At 39.9% G+C, this 27104-nt stretch overlaps 1 protein-coding gene across 3 annotated transcripts in view; it reads right to left on the bottom strand.

Annotated features, from left to right (window-relative positions):
- Positions 1-27104, bottom strand: part of slc4a4a (solute carrier family 4 member 4a) — a 57269-nt gene that overhangs the window by 7541 nt on the left and 22624 nt on the right. The window contains exons 5-24 of one of the 3 annotated variants that reach the window (XM_075467287.1): positions 25347-25482; positions 23257-23417; positions 21630-21809; positions 19549-19644; positions 18198-18274; positions 12275-12432; positions 11890-11977; positions 10970-11124; positions 9532-9642; positions 9137-9311; positions 8912-9045; positions 6890-7164; positions 6248-6318; positions 4023-4208; positions 3379-3492; positions 3061-3222; positions 2334-2512; positions 1294-1366; positions 407-475; positions 11-184 (exon numbers count right to left, since the gene is read on the bottom strand). In XM_075467287.1, coding sequence (XP_075323402.1) covers positions 11-184; positions 407-475; positions 1294-1366; positions 2334-2512; positions 3061-3222; positions 3379-3492; positions 4023-4208; positions 6248-6318; positions 6890-7164; positions 8912-9045; positions 9137-9311; positions 9532-9642; positions 10970-11124; positions 11890-11977; positions 12275-12432; positions 18198-18274; positions 19549-19644; positions 21630-21809; positions 23257-23417; positions 25347-25482 — 2774 coding nt within the window. The remainder of the gene's footprint in view (positions 1-10; positions 185-406; positions 476-1293; positions 1367-2333; positions 2513-3060; positions 3223-3378; positions 3493-4022; positions 4209-6247; positions 6319-6889; positions 7165-8911; positions 9046-9136; positions 9312-9531; positions 9643-10969; positions 11125-11889; positions 11978-12274; positions 12433-18197; positions 18275-19548; positions 19645-21629; positions 21810-23256; positions 23418-25346; positions 25483-27104) is intronic. The other 2 variants (XM_075467285.1, XM_075467286.1) reach the window with 2 other exon arrangements.

Raw genomic sequence — 27104 nt, 5'->3', positions numbered from 1 at the left:
TGTGTCCTACCATGACAGGGAATATGATGGCAGCGACAGTGGACTTGAGGATCCAGAGCAGAGCCAAGCAGAGGACTTGCAAGAAGGTGAAGAGGTGGACCTTTCTGAGGGGAACGTGTCGAAGGTAAATCAGGTCCGGCTGATGTTTAGCTGGCATCAGAAGCAGTTTGAGACGATCCATAAACTAGACACACAAGGAACAAATAGATACGATGGGAAGTATCTTGTGTCTGAAAAGGGCTTATGATATTTTTTATAAACATTTTGACAAAGCATGTTTACATTTTGGATATTAGTTTGGACCTCCATTAGAGGAAAGTTACATGATGATCGAAATAATCACTTTTTGTCAAATCGCTTTCTTCTATCTGCACATTTATGTAAGAATAGAACATGTAAAGATTACCTGCACTCCATTAAGAGAGGCTACTCCCATGTATAGAAAGACTCCGTACAGCACAGGCATGGGGATGAACTAAATGTACCACAAGAAATCCACATAAATATACACTAAAAAGGAGTCTGTCACAGTCAAAAATGTCATTTACATTTAGAGATGGGGTTTCAAGGGTTGCCATTTCAAAGGGTAATATGAAAAAAGGACAACCTCAAAATCATTTCACTTCAGTTATAAGTTTTCAAAAATTGCTGCAAGTGTTTTACTTTCTCCTATCAATGCCACATCTTTTCCATCAAGGAGGATTTTCCTTTTTGGCAGCTGTGCACCACATTTTCTTTTGCAATTTCTCGAATTTGTATTTATGAAGGCCAGTCACTTAGCGGCTAGAAATAGAGGCTAATGAGCCCGTCATAATTTATGTACAGGCACATGAAGGGAGAGCTGTTACACTTTGTGCTGCACTGAACTAACTGAAATTACGAGGCCAATTCAGTCTTCTTCACAGTAATATTAGCCAAATGCTGTGTAGCATAACCATGGTTGCCAGAACAAATTATTTCAACTCAATATAAGTAAGTTCTGAAGGATTTAATCAAATCAAATTCACCTTAAAAAGAACTTGACAGTGTGCAGCTGGTGTATCATTGAAAGTTAATAGGTCTTTCAGAGATGTAAACATTTATAATATGTTCTCATTATCAGAATTCTTGTAAGTCTTTAGTGGCTGATAAGAATCATCGGTCCACTGACAGACATACAGCACAAACACACTGAAAACAACTTAAAACAGTCTGTGCTTGTTCGTGCTATAGCAGGTTTCACGTGGAACACATTTTATCATGATCACACAAAAGGAAACACAGAGTCATAGAGAATAATCTTCCATTAACTACCTTTAAAATTGGAGCCATAAATACAGACAGTCCTGTCAGGATGAACACAAACACACCAGTGACCCTCTGCTCTCTGCAAAACAGGACAAAAACAAGGGCTGTAAGAGGAAACAAACTAATGTGGGTTATAAATCTCGTTTTTTCTTTTTGCCTCTCTGACTGTGACAATCCTAGCTATTTGCTGTACTGTTTTTATGAAGTTCAAAGTTGATGTGGATGTTTTGGTGTCTTGCCAGAAAAGAGTTTATTAGCTCAGCTTACAGCTGACGCATCAGGCGGCAGCGGAGGGTGTCACATGGATACAAAAACAAAACAAAAACCCTCTGAGGGGAACAAAAGAAAAAAAAAACTGTAACTGCGGAAACCTGGCCTAATGTTTTAATAATAGCTTTGTAACCTAATCAAGCATACAGTCATTATTGAGAGCAGACAGAATTATCAATTAACAATTAAATGTAATGAAAAGAAAGGGTTATTATACCTCACTGCTTTGCTAAAATACAGTTAATAAAACGATAAATATTGTGGCGTCTCGCTCATTTGATGGCGATCCTGAAAAGTTGCCTCTGAAGTCAAACTGTGTTTTTAAATGACAGCAATGAGCAGTATTTAAGCAGCCATGAATTAAAAATCCAAGAGTAATCTTCTGTGAAAATGTTTTCAAGTTTGACTCAACTCACGAACCAAATCAGCTTCTTTACTCGAAACCTCAATTAGCTTCAGTACATTACTTCTAATTTGAGAATTTTACCTGTGAGGAGTCCAAAAGTATTTGCTTGAGCCTTCTGCAGATTACATACACAAAACATCTTTCACCGAAATGTACTAATCTGTGACGCTCTTTATACCATAAAAGAACTTTTAGTTTGACCTCCAGTGGGGATTCTGTTAGTTTCTCACCCATAGATGGTGCTACAACACTGGGGTAAATATAAGTCTGATGTCATAATGCTGCAATATTTCCCTGCAGGATTTGTAGAGGTAATAAAATGCCCCAACTGTGATATGCTCTTTGTAGAGTTAAATACACTTCTTCTCACCTCACACCAAGGAACTTGGGCTGCTCTCCTGGAGCTGATGTCTCAGTTTCCATCTTCAGACTGTCTATGTGAGCAATGGAGATAACGGTGGCGGCCACATACCAAGGCAGACCCATGAAGGAGCAAACCACCAGCAGAATAGCCACCCACAGCAGATCCAGATGATAACCTGCCCCTTTCTGGTACAGACAATAAACAGGGTCAGAGATCATGTGCATGCTCAAACATGGACAGTGCGTGCTGCACAGCTGCAGATACAGACAGACCTGAATCCCTGCCAAAAGCTCCTATGATTTCAGATACACTGCAGATTAATTCAGCAGCAGAAGAAAGGGCTTCACTACTGTAAAGTTCTCTGTCACTACCTCCATCTAACCCCCCTGAATTCAAAGCAAACTATAACTCAGATTTATCAGTGTCAAGCCATGAGCAGTCACTCTCATGAAACATCTCTCACTTCGATGAGAAGAAGGATGTTTAACTACAGTACGAAGACAGGTACTGAACAGCACAGGCTGCAGTTTGTCATGGGAAATGCATAAAAATCCTCAGAAATCAGATTTTTTTTTCCAGAAACACCCCGACAAAACAACACTTTTGTTCGTAAATACAAACTTTTTTTCCTGAATTCCTCATTTAAATCTTAATTTTGACCCATGGCTCAATTTTTAGCTGAGGATTTATAGTACACTTTTCAGTCAGTAAGTCAGTAAGGATTCTAAATTACCTTTAGCTTGTGCTCTTTCCTGTTGATGATGACAGCAGTGATCTGCTGGTCCATAAAAACCAGTATGGTGACCAGGAGGGCAGGAAGAGAAGACACCAGATAAACCCACCAGGGGTTTCCTCCAAAGGGGGGAACAAACCAGCCCCGCTGGGGGTTTGTTGGCTACGAGGAGGGTGGACACAAAGTCAAAGTGGGATTTTATTTATTTGTAATAAATAGTATTTGTCTTGTTTTTGTGGATCAATTCATTATAAATTGATTTACAAATTACATTTAGGTCTTTTTTCTGATTAATTAGAGGAAAAAAAAAACACTCACCTTGAATTCACTTGGCACAATGAGTTTAGGAGTGTCAACTCCCACTAACATATCGACTCCAACGAAGATAAAGATGGCCAGGATGATGGCAAAGTCACTGATAAGTTTTCTTACCTGAGTGACAGGAAATAGAAAAGATGCGCTGTGTGAACTGATGCCTCAAACTGGCAAAAAAAACAACTTTGTTTAAACTTTGAATTGTTTTGTACATGATATGTGCTATGCAAATAAATTTGATTTGATTTGATTTGAAACTTATCAACCAAAATTACTTCAGACCTGAAGCCAAGCAACACATCTTTTCGCTTGATCTAAAAACAGCAGTGATCCAGTCACTTTTAAAGAATATTTTCTGACCCCTTTTAAATGAGTAATAACAGGATTATATAAATATTTATTTATTTATCCAAGAAAGCTTGAAATAAAGGACTCACTGCACTGAGCCTTTTACTCCATTTAATTACTCTTACCGGTACTTGTGCTTTTTTTCTTAACCGTCTTATTTTTAATTAATGCATCTTGTGTTCACTGTAAAATATTTTGAATCGCCTCGTTTTTTCACTTGTGGTGTATAAATAAATTCCCTCGCTTTGCCTTGTTTGGTGTTAGCATCTCAGCACACTGGTGTCATTTGAGTTACTCACAGTGGTAGGGAAGTAGGCGCTGGTTTTGAACTTCTTCAGAAACATGGAGCAGGTGTAGGTACCGAAGAAGAGGATGAACGACATGAGGGAGATGTCTGGGACAAAGTTGCAGGCCCTGCCTACCAACTCTCCTTTGTACTTCAAGCAATCCGTCTTAGAGAGAGACGACCATGTGGAATTCAGCGGCTGCACAGAACAAATAAAGTGCATCATGGTCAAAAAGAAAACAAATACAGTAATGAATTGGTTGTCTGAGACTGTTGGATAGAAGACCAACGCAAGGAAAGACACAGAGTCATAATAAAACTGCGCTCATCACTGTTCACTTTACCCTGTAAACAAAGTTGCACTGAAACCAATAAGAATGGCCGAACCTAATAGCTGGTTTAAGATTTAGGACCTGGGGCCATATTTCAGAAACATCCTAACTAGAGAATCTTATCTTATCTGTCTAGTTACCGTGGTAACAGCACTTTAGGACCGTATTTAGGAAAAGCGCATTACAGAACAGCGTTTCCTATCTTGGTTTACGCATCCTATCTCAAGTTAAGAAAAGTGTATTACAGAAGCATCCTAACTTCGAAAAATCTTAAATAAATTGTCCTAACTTTAGGATAACCCCCTTTGCTGTCCTAAGTGGTGTTTTGTAAGTTATTGTCAGTTAGGTAGGCCTATTAGTTATTTGTCAGTTCTATCGAGAAAATATGGCACGAATTTTATTAGTACAACGTCGTAGGGAAAATAGAAATTTTTATATCGAAAGGGCAATGATGGACCCCGGCGATGTTTTACGGTTTGACGACCGTACTTTAACTAGCCGGTACTGTTTGCCCCGGCACTTAATAATATTGTTAACCGAGCAACTCCGCCCAACTTTGGAAAGGCCTACGCGGCGACATGGAGCCCTGCCGGTGATATGTCAAGTAACAAATGCGCTACGCTTTTTTGCGAAAGGAGACTTCCAAATACATTGCCACTCTTTCTCTTTTAATTCTTTGGTTAAAGTGGCACTGAATTTGCCAAAAAGAGTGTCCTTGACACCAAAGACACCAAGGCCTCCACCTCATCCGGCTTAAAGGCGGGGTAGGGGATCTTTTTCTGGAACATTTTTTTACATATTGCTTGAAATACTCTTCACACCCCCATTGCAACCAATTAATTTAAAGTTTTGACACAAATATGAAAAGTTTTAGTGGCCTCTAGAACGTACAATCTAGGAAAAACAGTATCCAATCATACTGAACGGTCCGTTCACAATGATTGGATACTGATGCCGTCTATCAAACTGCAATCTGCTCCCCCCCCCCCCCCCCCCGTGCGCGTACCCTGCTCCGTGAACGAAGCTTGGCAGGAAGCTAAACTAGAGCCAGCTTGGCTAGCACCTAGCATTATTAAACGTATAGTTAGCATATACTAAATACTAAATACGGCAACGATCGATGCTTGCTGTCAGAACAGCGCTCGTGCACCTTAGTGCTCGTGCGCGTTCATGTACTCTAGAGGCGTGCCTTCGGGAAGAAAGTGAAGAAAAGGGTTGGGACTTTTTACCTGTGTAGTTTCAAAATGCAGCTTCGCTGGACTCCAAATCCAGGATCTCCTACCCTACCTTTAAAATTCATTGCTCTACGCTGTTTACTATCCATAGTACTACTTGATGGTCTCTCTATCTTTCTCTCTCTCTCTTACTCTCGGCTCGTTGTTAAGTAGTTGTTAAGTAGTTGTTGACAAGACGACACTTCACGAGACGCAATGTAGCATCAGTTGCTAGGTAACAGACATGAAAGTCGATCGTAGATGTTTAGATCGCTTACTTAGGATTCCTAACTCAAGATAAGATAGGATTTCCAAAGATAAGATAAGATTCCTAAACGGAGTTAGGATTTGCTTTCTGTAATACCAAACTTGAAAAAATCTTATCTCCACTCGTCCTATCTTAACTTTTGACTTAAGATAGGACGTTTTCTGTAATACGGCCCCTGGTTCCTAGAAGTCCTCTCAAGACTGTCAAATATTTCAGAAGTAATCTGACAAAAGTCCTTCAGTGTGAACCATGTTTCGAGTAAGCATGTGAAATACACACTAGAGAAACTTGTAGTTGAGGCTTAACTGAGACCGCAAAGCGGAAGTTCCAACTTCCGAGTTCAAATAGAGCACACTGTTACTATTCACTCTATAATGTTCACATTTTTTTCAAAGAAAGTGGCGTATAAAAAGGAAACTCTTACCAGACCAGTGTTGTTCCAGTACCAGACTGAAGAATCTTCCATAGGATCACCAATATTGTAAGTTTCGTTTTCTGCAAAAACAAAACAAAAACACATCCTCATGACACGGTGCTCAGCTGTAGCATCTGAAATGTTGAAAATACATTGCATTGCTGATGAAGAACATTTTAATACAAAAAAATGTATTATCGCAAAGCTATCATTTAGCAAGCGAGCTTCGTCAGGGTACTACAACATTTTAAGTGTGTGCTTTTACTTGGAGCATCCCAAATCATTTTATAGGTAACAGGTGAACCGCCAATCTCAACAACCCTGGCTTAAATCCCGCAGATAACTTTGCTTTATTTCCAGCCAGGAGTTTATGTGAGTTGTCATCTGCTTGAACTTCGAAAAGGAAGAAAACTTTTTCTTATCCCCACCTTTGTCGTATCTAATAAACGCTCTAAAAATTTGCTATTTTAAAGAGAACCTGACATGAGACCATTATATATTTCTAAAATCCTTCCTTTTCCAAATTAAATACATAATTTCATGTTGGTTAACACGTTTTTTTTGTTTTCATTTTGCATAATTGTGTCACATTGGCATCCACAGGTGAAACACTAATGTCGGGATGCCAGACAGAGGAGAAAGGCTTTTCACCTAAGACTGTTGGGGCCATGCAGAGACAGTCGTATTGTGTGACATATTCAGTCCTGAAATCGGAGTTGATGGGATAGTGGTGAGCTAATTTAATCATCTTCTTGAAGGCATCATAGATGAAGATGAAGCTGATGAGGCAGGAGAAGCCCTCCTCTGTGAACCGGGTGAAGTATTTCACCAGAAAACTGGCATCGGTGGCCACCAGCACCAGGCAGAAGAACGCCGACCACAAGCCAATCCACAAGCGGAACTCCAGGTAGTCAAAATCCTTGTCTCTGAAGGCAAAACAAAACAAAAAAAATCCAAAATTGTGCATTTTATCAGACAGAGAAGGGGCACATAGAATCAAACTGTAGCCCTGCAACATCCTGTTTTGCTTAACTGTTGCTCAACATCTTTGTGGGCTCTTCAACATAAAAACAGATTCATGTGTATAGCTGTGCATGTGCAGGGCGCACAGAGTTTTGTTTTTATGACTGATGTTATATCCTACAAATGTAGGGTGAGCCAAAGAGCAATTCCTCTTGTATTCCTGTAAGAGAGTGATGGGATGTTTGAGAGAAAAAATCAAAAATAACCTCTCAACATTCAATCACTCATTTGGCAAACAGCTGTCTGCTGTGTGACCACAGGCTGCATTTAGAAAGAGTTCAAAAAAGTTACACCAATGTGAAAGTGCCTTAAGCTTGGATTCTTTTTATGTCCAGGAGGGGCGACTTCATTGCTTACAAAAAAAGATATAAAACCGGCAGATACAGTCACACTGGTTTGTGGATTTCCATTCTAAGGTTCAGCATTTTCATCACCATCTTGTTCTTTCCGAAACAAAGGTTTCAGGCAACTGGTGGATCTGACTGAAAGCCACATAAAGACCACTCACCCATAAGGTGCCAGATTGTCACTTAGAGTGAGCCCTGCACTCAAACATCCTTCAATCTTAATGGGACCATAATCCACAAAGAGAACATCATACTCGAGATACAACAAGACGTTAATCCAATGATTAAGATCAGACACTGATGAATTTCTCTGAGGTCAGAAATCAAATAAGTTGTCATTGTTTTTCTGTGTTCCAACAAAGTGCTGGTTCAGAACTAAAGCCTAAATCAGAATGATATCTAATGCAGACCAACAAAACATTGTGACCACCATGTTGAAAAATCCAGAGCCAGTGTGGACTTTAGTCTGCTTTGTTCAACAAAGAACAATGATGGAAAAATGGCTTTAACATGGACATGAAGTCAAAGCAGCTGTATAAACAAATAAACTAAAGGTGTCTATTTTGCCCAATATGCCACATAGACTAACAATCACAGTCCCCTTTTGCAACAGCATTTTATAAACAGGTTTGCAACTACATTGTTAAACATTGTAAGGTGTTTTTCAATCACCGGCTGGCGTGTTAGAGCCACCTCAAACCAGCATTTGCAGTGGCATTCATAAAATAAGCTCAGTGTTTGGAAATGCTGGTCGGCATTGCAAGAAGTTTTCTTAAACACGAACTGCTGTTGAGAATGTTTTTTCTTAATTAAACTGGTGATGTCAACACATTGGTCTGTTGGGGATATGAGACAAAATCTGTAATTGCTGTAAATCAACTCCCTGCACTGTGGTCTTCCACAGAAATGAAGAACAAATGCGAGGTCAAGCATTGGACGAGACTGTTAAAGTGATGTAATGACCTGGCTCTGTCGTGGCTCTCTGGCACCAGCCCTGAACCGGCACTACAACCACATTGGTCAGAAAGGGATAATGGGGTCTATGTCTGTCTTTGTTTTGTTTGGGAATTTAAAAATCTGTTAATATTGCAACTATTCTTGGAAAGTTATGACTTATGTCTTCCTAAAATGTAAATCCTAAAAATGTATATTCCAGAAGTGTACAATCTTTAACAAAAGAAATAAAAACACCTCAATAATGTGGTAAAAGAGTAATTCTGGGATGTGTCCCTGTTAAACAGTACCTTTAAAACACTAGATTTACACGAGTAGTTCCCAGGCCTCCTAAAAATAAAGCGCTTACTTGCTGAAGTTGAAGAGCAGCCGTTCAAACACAAGAACAGGACCAGTGCTGCTGAGGATGGTGAGAGGCTGGCCAGCCAGCAGACAGAACACCCCACCGGTAATGGCGGTGCCCAGAAAACTCTCCAACACACCCTGCACACATGCAGACAGGTTAGAGAGTAATCGGACATTACCGTTGATGATTATCACTCTTCTAACTCAAGGGTTCAAATCTCAGTCTGACCTGCATATTATCTGTAGCGTCCCCCAGCAGACCGCCAAAGGTGATGGCATTTGTCACAGTTCCTAGGTAAATGAAAATAATGGCCGACAGGGCTTGGATGTGAAACGCATCGGTGAAGTCACTGAGAAAGAAAGGCGCTTTTCTCTTTATGTCAAGTATGAGACCTCCACAAAACCTGAGGACACACAGACAAAAGGTTTGTCAAGTTCAGCAATATGAACATTTACACAGGCACTGTACAGCCCGACGCTTTGCTGCCTGAAACATATGCAACACTCAAGCGGAAGGAGGAAAATGTTGAAAGACATGAGGAACAAAAAGACTTTCTGTTCTCACTGTTATCAGCTTTCAGGTTTTAAACCTTGGTCATAAATCATTTGCTCTTTTTTTAATACCTTCCAGTCTTTTCCAGTTCTTCACCCGTTTCATGCCCCCCTCCTCCGTGACCTCCATCATGAGGCATGTCTCCGTTCATCTGAGGATCCCCTCCTGCATACATGTTTTTCCTGAAAAACAGATACATTTGCTCAATCTGAAAATTAGAAACTTTGCTTTTGATTAATGTTCGATCGCTAGAAATATCAATTTTATCCAGGTCAAATATTGAACTGCTAACACATCCCAGTTATTTAAAATTTAAGCTACAAAGCTTTGAGCGTTATCATGTTGTCGTGACCTAATTTTTTGCATTGTCGATCAGACAATGTTTATATCCATTAGGTGATTAAATAGCCTGATTGATCAGTGCTTGAATAAAGACTTGGACATTCTGCTTTACTGCAGCTTTATATAAAAACCAGCTCCTGCTGTTTCATAATTGAACACCGTGTTGAACACTTGGATGCACTTCAGTGATTTTGCAACTGCTGCTCTTTCACAGTTTAACATTATGCACACACAGCATTTAGAACTGCCCCATATACGTCACTTATTACATGTTTAATAAAGTCAGACTTTCACAAATGTTCTCGGCCTCCTGTTTCTTTTCTCATCAGTTAAAGTCTCTTACCTGTTACTGATGCAGATGCACAAAGAATGGGAATTTTGGCACTTATTACTTTTGCTTTATAATCCTGCAAAAGAACTCCAGTATTTTCAACATTAAGCCTCTTTTCTGAGTCTTCTGCAATGTTTTAGAACCCACCTCACCGCTTTTTTGATGTTTACTGCTGTCTCCGGTATTTCCCTAATTTTGATTCATCTCAACCTGCTTCAGAACGGCAAGTCATGCGCATGTATAGAAAGGCCCGTAAAAGCACAATAAACGTCCGTTTTCAAAATAATCAACTCACCGGAGTGGTTACTGGTGTGCACTGGTAATCCATATCAAATTTCGTGGCGAAAAGTTGCTTCTGTCGTGTTTTATTTGGCAGCTCGTTCATGCTCGCACTATTTTCTTAGCGGTGGCCGAGTAATATCAACGAACATCCAGTACAAAATGTAAAATTTGATATGGATTACCAGTGCACACCAGTAACCACTCCGGTGAGTTGATTATTTTGAAAACGGACGTTTATGGTGCTTTTACGGACCTTTCTAGACATGCGCATGACTTGCCGTTCTGAAGCAGGTTGAGATGAATCAAAATAAGGCAAATACTGGAGACAGCAGTAAACATCAAAAAAGCGGTGAGGGGGGTTCTAAAACATTGCAGACGTCTCAGAAAAGAGGCTTAATGTTGAAAATACCGGAGTTCCCCTTTAACAAATACGTGGCATGCTGGACCCACCAATTTATGTTGTGATATAACAAGGAGCTTTCTCTTTAATATAAGCCCTAGAGCCTGGCAATGAAAACGCAACAGAAAATGCATTTGTTCACATTGTTATAGACCTTTTGTCAGAGGATGGAAGTGATTTGGGAGGCTCTATCCTGATGGTTGGGTCCCACTCTCCAGGAGGAAGCACAATCACCTCATCCAGGAACTCATCAATACCAGCCAGCAGGTCCTGTCTGTCCTTCGCCTTATATGCAATGTCATGAAAGACCTGCACAGACAGAGACGGACGAGGCATTAGAGGTGACATTTTTGTGTCACCTGAAAGCATGCGGTGCGCCCAGGCAGTGAACTGTAATATCAGATCTGAGGATTACTGAAGAGGGAAAGAGTGACATCACACATACACTAGATATGCACAACTAATCCCATCTAATCAACCCAAAAACTCTGGAGAGGAACTCCTTTTATCAAATTAATCAACTCAAATACTGCTCTGGGTCCAGGAGTCTTCACCAGGTGTTTGAGTGAATTATTTTTTATTCACAATTTATTCTTTCAGAAATAAAAAATGTGGAGAAGTTCAGGGCTCTGTAATAGACTATTGACCTAGCAATGTGGTTCAATAGTAGAGGAATAAGTTTTCTTAAAGTGAAACTGCATAGAATTTGGGGATTTCATCAACAGAACATTTATTCCTTCCAGAGACCATCTTTTTTATGTCAGCAAGACAAGTTAAAACACCGTTCTGCACATTTTACATTAGCGAGGCTTTAAGGAGAAAAAGTCTGGATACTAAACTGGCCTGCCTGCAGTCCAGATGTTTTACTTAATGGAACTATTTGCTACATTATGAAAAGGAGGAGAAAAAAAATTAGCCCTGAGCGGTTTAGAAAAGGTTAAAATAACAATAAAATTACTTAGTTTCATGTCCAGTTACATGTAGGATGATATGATTTACAGATCAGCGTTTCAACTTTGTAGATTTTGATGTGTGTACCAGAACTTCATGTCAGTATTACAGTGGCAGTCTGACCTCATCTGACATCAGTGTGGCGATCGCTCGGCCAATCTCATGGTACGAGTTGGCTTTGCCTTTGGGTCCAAGCAAGATGAATAAAAACCTGCAAGATTAAACAATATCAGACTCAATAAATGTATTAATTATAATACAATAGACATGCTGCTCAGGTTGGATTGTGGGAAGTTTTGGTTGAGGTTAAGAGGCTGTAAAATTTTATCTATACACATGAGTGAAAACCACCTAATCAAACTTGTTTATAAATCAAGAAACAGATTGCATCCAAACAGAGACACACCGTTTTGACTACAGGACTAAAATTCTGCACCGATGCATCTTTCTATATTAAATTTCGCTCCCTCTTATGAACGCCTGGAGTCCAAACTTGATAGTCAGTCACCTTGTGGGAACAGGAACCTCTGTCAGGGCTCCCAGCATCACAGCTTGCTGCAGACGAACAAACGCCACAAAGGGTGTGTCCAGGAAGTCCACCTCCCCCACCAGCACGTTGGAGGCTTCCGCGTCTCTTGGCAACTTTTTCATGAACTTGTTCCTCAGCTAAAAGTACAAAAAAGAAGAAAAAGAGGAGCCTCCAAATGTTACATTCACACCAGCGTGTCACCTAGAAAAGTCCACACTCTATTAAAAACCTATATCAAACAGGACAAACCCATTCAGTTTAAATACCAAACCGAGAAGCTCCTTTGTATCTGCAGCAGTAATATGAGGCCTGCATTTCTCACTGCTGTGGTGATGGTGGAAGCATTAACGTGGAGGTCAGATACCTGCTGAGCTTTAAAAGTTCAACACTTCACATACAGAGGACATTCAAGATCTACAATCGTGTCTTTGATGAACTGCGCTCTTTTTCTCTCCTTTTCTTCTTGGACTTTCTGAGAAGAATCTTTAAAGTGTGATGGAACCCTTTTTGTTTCAACACTACATCTACAATTCGAAATGATCCAAAGAAACAACGCTCAAGCTTGAGTCCAAAAAAATCCAGATCCAAAGCTAATCCTCTAGGAAGACCATCCATCACTTTTTGAACAATCTGTACCTACCATCGGTGGTAACAGCTAAAAAAACAAACTGACGACTGAACTGACCATGTTCTGTGGAACTGCTCAACTTTTTTTTCTTTTAAAAAATTCTAACAGCAATCTGTAACACTTCCAAGTTAAACAATCAGGACATGGTGTGCCATGATGGCTAATCAGTCAGACAAGAAATCATTTCAAGACTACGTGTATTCCCCTGAACTCTAAACTGGAGTTGATACGCAATACTGATGCACTTTGCAGGAAACGTCTGAGCAGACTCTACCTCCCGAGGACAATCAGGTCATTTGGAGCACAAGAGGTACTCCTTAAAACCTTCTTATTATCTTTATTTAGGCCCTCCAGAAAAACGCGGGGGGAAACTATTCTGCACCCCGTGAAACTGTGTGTTGGAGCATAAAAGAAAAGAAAATCGTGACGTGCCACTTTACCAGCGCGAAACATTTCAAAATGCTTTCTGCGGCTGCGAAAAGGAAAGCCAAAGCCAGACAGCTGACGTTCACCGAAGCATCACCCTCCAAAACCATTGCGAGGGCTAAAAGAAACGAGGTGAGTAGCGTACAAGCTTGAAATTGGCCAAATAAAGAATAAATGAAACAGAATGAGACCGAGAAGTGTGTGTGTGTGTGCGCGCGCGCGCGCGCGTGTATTGTGAAACTGCTTTTGTTAAAATAAAATAAAAAAAACCTTCTGTGAAGTAACTTGGTTCCAGTATGCTTGTTTATTATAGGAGGTCTTTAAAATGACTCTTTTTCATTCAGTAGCAGCATATTTTGCAACTTTGCATAATTCACAACTTTTTGCATAATTCGCAAGTTCCGCAACTTCTCGCAATTTCATGGCATAAAATCCCGCATATTCAATCGCAAACTCCAAGATTTTAGCCCGCAAGATCAAGGATTTTAGCCCGCGTAATCAAGGATTTATGCCCGCGTTTTTCTGGAGGGTCTATACTGTGACATCATTCATTTGATTTCCTATAAATTAGTCTGCTTGTCCCGTAGCATCTTTATGGCTGCGTTTCTAAACATTTGAGGAAACTGGACAAGTAGAGGACAAAGATAAAGAGTCAGGCCTACAGCAGATGAATAGTATCTGAAAGGGATGTCGTTTATAAAGAGGAGAACATCCATCAAAAAGCTGAAACAGGACCTGAGAGATGCATCTGGGCCTTCAGTTGATCTACTGTTCATTTAAAAATATCTAAACTCTGTATTTACATTTATTTTTGTACATGTTTTAATAAAAAGCTGCATCTATTTCCTGTTTTCCTATATATATATATATATATATATATATATATATATATATTTATTAGAGAGATCCTGTTATGGTCTGCTTCACTAAAAGTTTAAAAAAAAACATATAAGAGCGGTAAAATAGTAACCAGAATAATCTTTTTTTTAATCTTAGGTATGAACAGAATGGGGAAGAGAATATAAGAACGCACTACAATCAGGAGAAACAAAACCAAAATAACTCCACAAAGCCACTCATCTTCCCACAATATCCACGTCATAAAATGACACCTTCAACCTCTCAGTGCTGAAATCCCACACTAACCTCCAGTGGTACGATCTAATCAGAGGCTGTTCAGCTATGTAGGCCAGGAGTTTGTCTGTAAATGATTGAGTTTAGAGGTTAAACCTGAAAACTGCACTACCTGACCTGTGTCCGATGACTGCTAATCCAAACCCTGCTGCCCTCGTAAACCACATGCTCGTATACAATGGATTGCAAAAGTATTCATACCCCTTGAACTTTTCCACATCTTGTCTCCTTGACAGAGCTTGAGCCGTTTTGCATAGAAGAATGGGCAAAAATTTCTGTCTCCAGATGTGCAAAGCTGGTAGAGACATACCCCAAAACACTTGAAGCTGTAATTGTAGCATAAGGCGGTTCCACAGTGTATTCACTTAGGGGTGCTGAATACTTTTGGAAGTCACTGTACTTAAATATGTTCTCTGCTGGCAAGGAGCACAAGTACATTTAATATAAACATTCCAATGGGCTTTACATGAGTGAGGTTTGTTTTTTTGTCTCTAATAATCCATTCAGCAACATCACCAAAAAAATTTTTTAAAAAGCTTTGTGGACAAGATCATTATTTTCAAATGTGTGTTTCTTGTTAGTAGTCCTACTGCAGCATGTTGCCATCTTTTGTACACCACTGAAAGTCTCACGTTGACATCCTCATGCCCAAACAAGCACAGCCAAGACTATCTGCATGGCTTGCTGCAACTGTCAGACACATTATTTGTATGTTTGTAATTCAGATTAAACCTCTGCCCTGCAACATGGAGAAAACACACGGTCACTTAAGAATGGAAAATCCGAAATATGTCCCCACAATTATCTGATTTTTGCAGATAATATTTAGGCCAGCAGTCCATTGGGATTGTTAAATTCATCAACAGATTTCACAGCAACATGACTACAAGTGAATCAAAGCTCTTGTTTGCGTCTTCACCTTATCTCCAAGTTATCAGTACGGTATGGAAATGATCCCCGCTTGTGGAAACTTCGGAAAGGGCACTTATGAGCTGAGTGGGTGTGGAAGAGCTTTAGTTTAGGAGATGTGTTTCCTGTCCAGTTATCTTTATCATATTCTGTCCCTGGGCTGCTTTGACCTAATTTTGTTCTCCCAGAAGTCTGCTCTGGGATGAGGAACATTTGAACAAATGGCTGTTGTGAGCTGTGGTAATCGAACTATTAGATTAGATTCCTTCTTGGTGATTTCTCTGCATGTACAATGGTAGGATAGAACAGCAGCTTTCTTCAATCGATTTGTTTTGCTTTTAATAGTCTTCTAAAGTCGTAAATCCACTCTGACCTTAAGGTGAAATGAGAATTCACTGTGAATTGATCTTTACTTGACAGGAATGACAAATATTGCCAAAGCTGCTGTAATTTTGACATCTTCACTTGCAGTTGATCCTCTGTTTTTCTGTATTTGAAGCATATTAGTAGAATCGATAAGACAGTGTGAGCCATATAAATACCAGGACGGAAAAGATAAGTAACATGTCGCAAATGTTGGGAGTTCATTGATAGACACCGCGAAGGAAAAAAGGGAAGCCGCTCCGAGATAATGTGAGACAAAGTGAACTGTAAAGCTGTGGTGGAAATTCACTGCAGCAGAGGACATTTTTAAATGGATGCATTTGTCACAGCTTTTGTTGGAAGAATGCACTTTAGACAATGTAATCTGTGCTCTGACCGGTTTCCTCTGCTCTGCAGCAGATTAAGCTATATCAGGCTACCCCCCACCAGTTCTGTCACTTCTATCTTATCAAGTAAGCACAATACCAGTCTATGGATTTTTTTTCTCTAATGCGTCACACGATTTAAGATCAGTTAGAATAACTTTTTTTATGCAACCCCAGTCAGTATCTGAAAATTCACTAACCAGACCTGAACAAATATGTTATATGCATCTGGGCCAGAATATTATTCTTAATTAGATTTCCTGTTATTGATTGATTGATTAATTTGTATTTTTCTCTTTGGTGCTGTTTGACTGACTACAATTACATGGGCTTCAAAAAAAAAAAGCCATGGGGTAAGCTTTATCATCATTAGTTTAATTATTATTAACTTTATTACTCATCAGTTAGGTTGGAAGTTACCGACAAGCCTGGTTTAAAAACAATATTGTACATCAATCCACTCTCAACTTTCTCATATAGCTATTGATGGGCTTTGCAGGATGAAAGCTTTTTTTTCATAAACCAAGATCCAGATCTTTTAGCTAAGTGCAGGGCTCTCAAGTCTCACGCAATGAGCGTGAGACACACGCATTTCAACAAGTTCACACGCTCACACGCCACACATACCATTTCTCACGCTGAGAAATGATCAACTTCGTCGCACAGAAATTATAATGGCCTACACTATAAACGAGTCAATGGCAGGTGCGCTCGTACAGCTCAGAACTATAGCTCTCTGGTACAGCCGTCTTGATTTAGCAACCCATCGGAAAATCACAAAATAGAATTTCTCAGCCAATCAGAAAACAGAATTTCTTGTTGCCGGGTGTAAAATAGCTTTCAGCTGCAAGCACGCGTCCCATGAATGCACAGCGGACATAACCTTTATGCTCTGAATGCGTGCAGAAGTTGTAGACGAGCTGGAGGTGGAAGAGAACCGTCAGGATCATCAGCAGGTCATATCTTCATTTATTTTAATCTTTTGTTAGTTACTATAGTTTTCCTACTCCTTGTAAAAGACCAATACCTGCCGATTAAAGTGTTCGTTGGAGTAGTAGGTCTAAATATTCAGCACACACCCTTTGACATGAGCAACTTAATGAAAAATGAAAAATATGTAGGAGTGTAATTAGGCTTCCGTGGTTCATTTTTTTCAAAGGTGACTGGTATGAACAGATTCCCAATAAGGCTATCTACAATTGCCAAACTGGTATTAGTTCTGCCACACTGAAATGCTGATGCAGAGAGGGTTTTTTCCATGGTGGGGCTCAATAAAACCAAGACCAGGAACACGTTGGCTCTGAATGGAACTCTGTCATCCATCATGACTGTGAAAATGGCTGACATTGAGCCACAGTGCTTTAAATGGGAGCCCCCAATATCAGTCATCAAGCATCAAAATCTGCCATAAACACTTACAACAACACTCATAAAAAACATTTGTTTGTTAAGACTTTGCATACCTAAAACAATTTATTTTAAAATATAGCAGAATTTAGTGTAAAAGTGAAGATTTGTGATTTTGTGATTTTGGTATAAATAAAACAATTGTTCTTTAGCTAATTTATGGTGATGGAATACTGCAAGGGACCAGCCCCCCCCCCCAAAAAAACGAAAGAAACCCCCCCGCGCACACGGCCCGGCCCCTGCCCCGCCCGAATCTCACTCCAAGCAAACTTGAAAACTTGAGAGCCCTGGCTAAGTGTGTGATTGAGTAAGTATGTCTTTGAACTCTCTTTGCTTTACCGGATATCAACCCTATATCGTTAATCATTGTGGAAATTTGTTTTCTTCAGGCAGTCAGTTTTGTGTTTCCACTGAGCTACACCAAACTAAAGTTCCAGCAGTATCTGTCCATGACTGCTTTCTTTTAGCCCGCTGTAATCTTGTTTTCTTCTCTTTAGGTGATAGTGGTAGTTCATGTTTGGCTTTATTGGATGGAAATCCCATTTCTTTCTGCTGGTTTGTGACACTTCGGTCACAAACACTGATTCCAGTCTCGGCCTATTTGTTGTTTCACAAGTCAGAATGTTTATAGTCTTTAAGGGTCACTCACCTGGTCCTTTTCTGGTTTGTCAGAGATGTCGTTCAGGCTGCTTGACGCCAAGTTGCGATGAGTTTTGGTGGGACTATCTGATATGACACAGCAACACACAGCAGTTAGACAACGACACCTTCATCACGATGCAAGAACTGAGCAGAAAAGCGGATGAAAGAGAAGACCCAGGAAAAGACAGTGGCCCAGGCAGTTTGCTCCAAATGCGTCGCCAAGAAATTTCAGCTTCTTATTACTGTCATCAGATGTACAGTCTGGAGCACACCAGTGGACAAACTCATAAAAACTATCACTTCTCCAGCAAGCCCTCACAGCTGACTGATACATTTTTATAGGATACTAACTGGCTGATTACTAGGTTGACAACATCTGCCTGAAAACGTATGCGCAACTCATCTTGATTTAACACATTTATAACAAACTATTCACCAGAGAAGGTTCAATATTTAAGTGTAATAAAATACCAAAATACACTCAAAGACTTGGCTTTAGCAATTTACTTAGCCGTCTCTTAAATACAACGTGAGCTCTTCTATTAGAATTTAAATTTAAAGATCAGCTGACTGAAATGAAACCAATCAAATATCACTTTGAAACAAATATTCTTCTTAAATCTTTCCCAAGGTTTCAGCTCGAATACCAACAGTGGATCCCCCACTCAATCAGTCCTTCACAGGTGAGAAAAATCTTACAAGTCCTGTCTTTCCCATCAAACTCTCCCACTAAGTGCCTCGTCATCTGAATCAAGTGAACATCGGACTCGGATTGATGCTCTGCTGACTTTCTGTTTCAGCTCGTCGACCCATGAGCGATCTGACAGCACAATGTGACCTTACTGCAGCTGCGGAGCTCCCAGAGATCAGATAGGGTTTCCAGGGACGAAAATCTGGTGCCACTGTAGCCTTTCATACATCTGCCCCCTCAGCTTTGTGGGTAATAACATGCATGTCAGTATGATGCAGCCGGTACAATACTTTTATTTTTACAGATAGCCACATAATGAAAATCATTACCTCTGATGTGTCTAATCTAATAACTACTGAGGACTAAAGGAAATATGAAAAACTATCTAAAACTGACTATTAATGTTTTATTTCTAAAAAGTGAAATTATAGTGTTGAAGCCTGTTAAGGTCATTAAAAAAAATCTACTGATTATGTAAGGTCTGACTAAGATTTCAAGTTGCTCGTAACTACGTTCAAACTGCAGCTGCAACTTCTGTCAGTTCTGATGTCACATGTGACAGAAGAATGAAAAGCTGTGTCCGAATTTTCCCACCGTGCACATCGATACTGATCAGTTGCCTGCAATGCGAACGTAGACTGGGTCTACGTTCTTACTAAGAACTTACTAAGCCAGTCCATACTGGTACTCCTTTGGCTCTGCAAATCCTCCATTGAGATGTGACCTGACAGGCAAGTCACAGAGTTCTCAAGAGGACTGCGGGCTTTTAGTAGCAGCAGCAGGTTATCAAACCCAATCCAGGCAAGCGAGGAGGAAGAAAGAGACACGAAAAGGAGAGATGAAGGGAGAGCCAAGCACAGTTGGACAAAGCAAAAGAGTTGTTAAGTGAATTAAATCAAGGCTGTTAAAAGATTTGAAAAGTAGGCTTTATCATTGCGTTACAGGCTGCGCAGGGCAAAAGTGAGGGAAGAAGAGTGGTGTAATTAGATAAGGATACCATGGGCCATTGGACAGCCCTGGTTTAAACATATTCTAACAAGGATGCACTTTATCCTTGCAGAGTTGCAATCAATTAACAGATTATCAGTGATGGTCTTTATCTTTAAAAGATTCACCTTTTAATGAAGTTAAATCCTGTTTGTCAGTTTTGAAAACAGAGGGGGCCCATTTTCTTTTTGAGCACGAAAATATTTCTTAAATCTGACAGCAGGTAGTAAATAACTCCACTTTCCAAAGCTCCATGGTTGGTTGCACATTAATTACACAGTCAACACAATGACACATCCACTTACTCAATATGATACAACCAAAGCAAACATGTTATTAATGTCAGACATTAGGTTAGGTGGTTGGCCTGTCACTTTCCTCATGTTACAGATGAAAAAAATGATTACTTCAGAAAAATTATATCAACTAAAGGTTTTTATATTCTGAAGATCTTCTTGAAACTAAATTTTCAGAGAAACAAAGTGACAGCCCATCCTATATGATGAAGAGGTGTTACATTACACTCTAAATAAAATGTGTATTTGACAAGTTTGACCCGAGTTAAAATTCATTAAGTCAGGCTTTACTGGAAATATGAATGGTAAATCCTAAGATTATCAAGAATCGGTCATCCTTTACAATCAAAATACTCTCAGCTTTATCATTACCCATGTCCTTAGACTGTTTTCAGAAGACTTACAAGTGCTGATACATTTAGCCTCTGATAAATTGTGTCATGAGCCTGTGAATGAAGTTACTACTGTTGCCTACATTCATAACATTGGACAATTGGAAACCCAACAAATACGACTTGTATGGCTTATCAGATTAACATTGGCGTTGGCTATGTGGATGCCTGCCATTGTGGTTTACGTATCATATGTAGTTGTGACATCAGCTGGCTGGAACGACCTGCCGTCTGAATCTTCCCGTGCAACAAATATGACTTCCGTTTGGCCCAATTTGGACATGGGTGGAAGACAGCATTTAAAACATTGGAGCGGTTTGCGTTTAGCAAAAAGAAAAGACCCCTACTATCACCTGGCAGCACTGAGAAATTAAGTTGGGCCGACTAAAAGCTTTTTCCCCTTAGCTCTAATTGACAAGGGTATCAAATGAATCAGGGAAGATGTAACGAGAACACATCAGCAGGTCTGAAGGAGCCGTCTTTGTTCTCTCTGTTATCCACACCTGTGAAAACTTTCTTTACTTCATTTGTTGCTTTTCAACTGGGGATTAGAATATCATCGACCCAGAATGTACTGTGCATGTGAATTAAAGGCAGGGTCAGTAGTTCAAAATATGTGAGAAACCTTGAGTATTTCGAAATAATCAAAATAAGTTTTTAACTGTATTCAAGTAGGAAAAGGTATTTGAAGCACATTAAGGCCTAGAAGTCTTACAAGTCAGGGTTCCTTGTAAAGTGTTAGAGTTGATATCAAAGGTTTGTGATAAATTAGAAAAACAAATCTATAACAGTTAGTTTCATGAACTGAATGATTGAATTAATCTGCAAAGTTATTGTGTTAGCACAATCACAGACTTCACCCATAACAAATGTTTTCCTGCATCTGGTACTATTTAGTTCCATATTAGTGGGTTCATGCAGAGGAGGGCGGCAGTGTGTCCCTTTTCACACACTGTGAAACCACAGTAACTAAAGAAAATGTCCAAACTAAATTTTGAGATGTATCTTTCCCTTTTGGATTTTTTTTTTCATAACAATTTGAAAAGACTGCAACAAACTGGCACCAGTATTACCGTTTTCCTGGTTGGAAAACAGCCTACTTGCACTGGAGACCGTTTTTCCAATGTCAGCCAGAGAGCGCAGGTTGGACTTCTTGGTCTGGTGGCGATGTTTCCGTAGCAACGTGTACATCACCTTCTCCTTCAACTCTGCTTTCAGCTGGCCGATATCAATCTGGTTGTCGGTGATCATCTCTGCAGATGCAGAAAAGGAAGACATCAGAATGATACAACGAAGAAACTTTCTTTTCTTTTTGTTTTTATTCTTATGGGGTAAATAACGTCCTGCTCTGACAGACGAACAGCTAATTAAGACCCAACAAAAATAAGTATTTAAAATTCCAAAGTTGATAGAGATGTAAACAAAAATAACACAGCCTTAGTGTCACCATGCATCACTAGATACATTTTCACATTTAATGCACAAAGTTTTCTTTTTTACAGAAATGTGCACATTTTGCCTAAATTACCTGTGCTTGTCTTAGAAAATATCATTTCTACTTTTCTTCACAATTGCAAAGATTTAATAAGAGACTGTTATTCTCCTGTAGAAAAGTCTTTATGTTATCATAAAATGGCTCAATCTAAACGTCTATGCTATTTTCAAAAAGAAGGTCAGACGCCTGAATGCTGACAGAGAGCAGCCTCGGGGAGATTCTCTTCCTGCAGAGGGTTAGTACTGTTAATGGTCCATCAGTCAAGTCGGCAGGCCTCAAAGCAAGAGGCCCAGTTCCTCTCAGCTTGTGCAGTCTATGCAGCACAGTCAATTACTTCACATTAATCTATCCAAGTGGTAGCTCTTCCTCCTGCTCCTTCATGCAGACAGAAACGATGGGCGGTGGCATGACATCGGAAGGCAGAGAGACATAATCGTCTCAGAGCAACTGGAGAGGTTTGACCGTCATCAGTTTATGACATTTTTGTGAGACCATTTGTTAACTGCTATTTGAGCTCAGAGTAATGTAATGTAAAGTTCGACGAAGCAAAGACCTCAGCTCTAGCCTGAAGCAATTCTTAAAACAAAAAGGGCAGAAAAAAAAACACATCCTGTGTGGTCTATCAATCTACAAATCTCCACGCCACTGTGCAAATACTGCCCATCAGAGAGCGATTCAAATCACACTGACAGACAGGGTCTTGCTGCACAATCAGGAACACACTGACCTTTACAGTCAGCAACAACAATGGAGGGATGGAGGGATGTGAAAGGAAGACTAACTGAATGATTAAAGCAAATATCCGTAAGCCAATAAACTCTTGATTTAATAATCAAGATAGATTTTGCTTGATGCCAACATTGTAAGATCAATATTTTGTTCATTTCAAAAAGAAAAACCTCTTTGTTTTAACCTCTATCGTGAAGTGCTACCGGAACATATTCACTCCAACAATTATTAGCATTTTTAGTCAACGTAACTGAAAATACTTCATCATACAAACAGAACCTTTAACGGCACAATTTGCAATTCCAAATTTTACACCTCAGTGACAATTACTGGTATAATTCAGATACAGCATATTACTTTTGTAGCGGTTGCCAATCATCAACAATGTTAGACCCACATATTTTGACATAATCTCTAATATTTCTGTCATCACAAATGAAAAATGAATAGATAAACCGTTTAAAAGGCAAGCTTACCAACAACCTGAGGCAGAGTGGAAGCTTCCATGTCAAGCATGATGGTGCCTTTCTCTATGCATGTCCGCAGTTCAAAGAGACTATGTAGGGACAGTGTCGCCACGTGGGGTTTACTCCATCGTTCTCCTCCTTTTTCTACCTTCTCCTCAAACTTGATCCACCTGGAGGGAAGAAAACAAAGAAAAATGTCCTTTAATATCGTAATCTTGAATAAGTGTAATACAAACATATTGTATTTTAGTAACAATGGAAGACTTTTAAAAAGTTTAAAAAGTATGAAGAATGATCCAAATGGTCAACATTTTGTCTTTAATCTAATTTTGTTTTCTCATCAGGCTCCTTTAAAAGGCATAAAATGAACGCATTTCTCACAGGTGCACAGGCACCAATGTGCCCAATGATCTATAGCTTTGTCAATTATATGTGTAAACGCAGCAATGCTTTATTTTTTCTCAAATTAGGATACAGTGTTGGGAATTTCACTTGTAACTTATATGTTTTTCTGATTCCTGACTCCATCTGAGTCAAAGGGATGACAGACTGAACTGGTTCTGAGCAGCTGTTTCTATAAGAGGGTTTTATTTGCCCACTTTGGCGGCTAAGTTTGCACTTGGAAGACAGACAGCTCTACCCAGCACGCCTGCTCATTCCACTTGCTAAGATACTGCACACGTTCTTCACTCCACCTGAGGATGCTGCTGTTCCCTGTCTTGGCTTCCATGGAGCTCATGGAAAAGTCGGGAACTTCCTCCGAACAGAGCCATACCGCCAAACACAATTGTATGCATTCAGAATAAGCTTCTGAAATTCATCTCCGTTTCTCGTCTCGTTTTGACGAGAGTGGTTCCGACAGAAATATTTTTGAGTGTAATTTGCTTCCTCATCACAAGTTTTCCATGATTTTCCAAAACGCGAGCACTATGACAGCGGTTTATGGCAGGTAAGACACTGACTACTCACAATTACTTAACACAACCCCACTTAAAAAAAGAAAGACTAAACAAAAATGTAATATTTATGGAGAGATGCGTTGTGATGGGAGTGATCCAACATTAAAATGGGAAGCAATGCACAAAAGAATCTGGGATTGATTCTCATGACTTTGAGGCTAAACATCGTCAGAGACTCCTCAAATGTACTACCTAAAAAGATGAAGTGTGTACAAGGTAGCAACATCTAGCTGACTTCCCCAAACTACTGTGACTGTGTAAAAGGCCGACTTTGAAACCAAACTGTTTAATGTTGCTTATTCAAAGGTAATAAAAGCAACATCATCACATTTACATAAACAGCTTTAGAATACTGCTTCTCTACCAGTAGATTTCCCTAAATGCTACACATTGGACATATTCTGAGTTTATCCTCAGTTTTTTACCCCCAACCCCTCTCCCATGGATCCTTATTTATTTATCTATATATGTTTTCACTTTTTTACTTTCCCATCTCCCATCTCAAAATCAATTTTCTCTCTGGCAGTTACAGAAGGTGCTTAAATGATTATTATCATTATCATTTAAAAAAAAATGTTTTTCTGCTAGAATAAAAAAAAAGAGAACTTATCCTAAAAAACTTCATTGACTATAAGTAAAAAGTACAGATAAGTATAATATTCATTACTGGAGTTCCTGTGCAAATCCTTCATCCAACAGTGGAGCAAAACTTCTATCTGCTGTACAGTTGGTCAAAGGTTACAATGACAAACTCATTTCGTGCCTCAAACAGCAGCCCAGCGATCCAGTTTCCCCCTGAGAGAGTTCCACTCATTCAGGGCTACTGATGTATAAATAATCATCCCATCTCTGTCCCATCACAAGCCACCAGCGGGCCACACAAAAGAAACATGTGAAACCTCCAGCTGAATGAAGTTTGCTCTGAAACTGAAAAGTATCAAAAGGACTTCAGAAAAAAAAAAGAAAAGAAAGAAAAAGAGGAAAACTTGATGTGATGGCTTTTGGCATCCTCAGATAAACTGGACTCCAGTGCATTATTTGAATGGCCGTATCAAGTGAATGGAGAAAGTTTTTAAACATAACTTGTGAAAAAAGGTGGCACATACAGGAAGTCTAACATGTGGGGCAGAGGTTTCTTACCTGGCCGTCTCTTTCCATTCCATCTCCTGTCCATCCACTGACAGCAGTTCATCCAACTCAGTAAAGAGTTGTGGGGGTGCCGGGCCATCATCTTCCTCCCCTAAGATGAAGCGAATCCTCTCGGCTGCTGGTGAGACTGCGGAAAGAGGAAAAATACTTCGATTCACAGGCTGGCAATGATGCCCATTGGGCAAAGGTTTAGGCACAGGCTTTTCGTCCTCAGCTGGACCCTTCCCAGTGACCCCAGGAGGAGGTGGAGGTGGTGGAATCTTAACCATGACCTCTTCTCTTTTTTCCTCTATATCCTCTTCCTTTTCTTCTTGATTATTGTTGTTGTTGGACATCTTTAAAACCTCACTGACCACCCAGATACTTTCCAAGTCAGCTGACCCAGGGTTTGCTGATCACACAAAATTCTGCTCGCAGCTCAAGGTCTCCAGAGTCCCACAGCAGCAGCTAGACCCTCATTAAAGTCTTGGGTGGAAGTGACAGCCACTCTCAGCTGCCTCCACCAGCACTTGGCGAACCAGGTAGGAGGGGGCTGATGGGGTTTAGGGGTCCCCTCAGTGACAGCGTCCCCACAGCTTGCCCCATTCTCCCTCTCTGCCTCCCCTTCACTGTTCAAACAGGCCTTCACTATTGGCCCTGCTACCTTGGCAAGCAGCCCTGGAACCCCTCATTAACAATTAGGAAATGTTTCATAAACTGGCCTATTCTTTAGCTGTGGCTTGCCTTTCTATCCTTTTGTCTTCTTATTTGAATATTAAGAGAGTAACACTATTTCAACAGAATTGATGTACAATAATACTTTTGAGTGCTTTCACAGTAAATGGACCACATGATCATTGATTAGAGCATGCTATTTTTAAACTCTGACTAGGAACCCACCAGTAATTCTTTCATGAAAGCAGGTCTGTGGGTAGATGTGACTGTACACAGTTTTTAGTTTGTAAACTACACAAGCCTGGATGTGGCTGTAAAGAGTTGCAGCTTATTTGCTGTAAGGCTCAACCCCTGGAAGTCATTCTGGCTTTGTAAGACACACCTAAAAATATATCACACAGCACTTATCAGATCATCCAACACTCAGTCATTCATTCATTCATTCATTAAGTCAGATATCTGACCGAATAGTAAACGAGCTGGGAGCTTGCAGATTATGTTTTCTGTGATAAAAATAACAACAACAACAACAGGTACAAGCCAGACAAGCAACTGTAAGATTACTAGGTGGAGGATAAACCGTCTCCTGGCACACACCCAGACCTTCTCACACACACACACACACACACACACACACATAAGCTGCAACCAGTCCACGCTACCTGTTTAATAACATGTTAGAAGAAATAATTAACATGTGTGTTACACAAATTCAGCTGACACTCATATCCAGAGCGATTTATGTTGATTACAGTAAACAGTTAAAACAAACTTTAAATACATATATGGTCAAAATTGCATAGAAAACAAAAGCCAGCAGTGCAGGGTGAGAGCACAGAGTTTAGGGTGAGGGCTCACAAAGAGCACCTACTGCTGTATTCCTTAAATGTGCATGTGGTGGAGGAGAAAAAAAGGGCAGTTCAAGTGTGTTCCTTGCAAACCGCAGCAAGAATTATAAGTGAAATAAAACAATCCATACATATGAAATTGTTATGGTCTTCCATGTGAAAAAGGAAAGATTTGGCACAAGATCAGGAAAAGACGATCTCAGTGATTACTGTTGGAATCTACTGTTTTGCACAGAGCTGTGCTTGA

Source organism: Odontesthes bonariensis, chromosome 6 (genome assembly GCF_027942865.1).
Source record: "Odontesthes bonariensis isolate fOdoBon6 chromosome 6, fOdoBon6.hap1, whole genome shotgun sequence".
Classification (NCBI taxonomy): domain Eukaryota; kingdom Metazoa; phylum Chordata; class Actinopteri; order Atheriniformes; family Atherinopsidae; genus Odontesthes; species Odontesthes bonariensis.
This window is presented reverse-complemented; position numbering and strand designations above follow the sequence as displayed.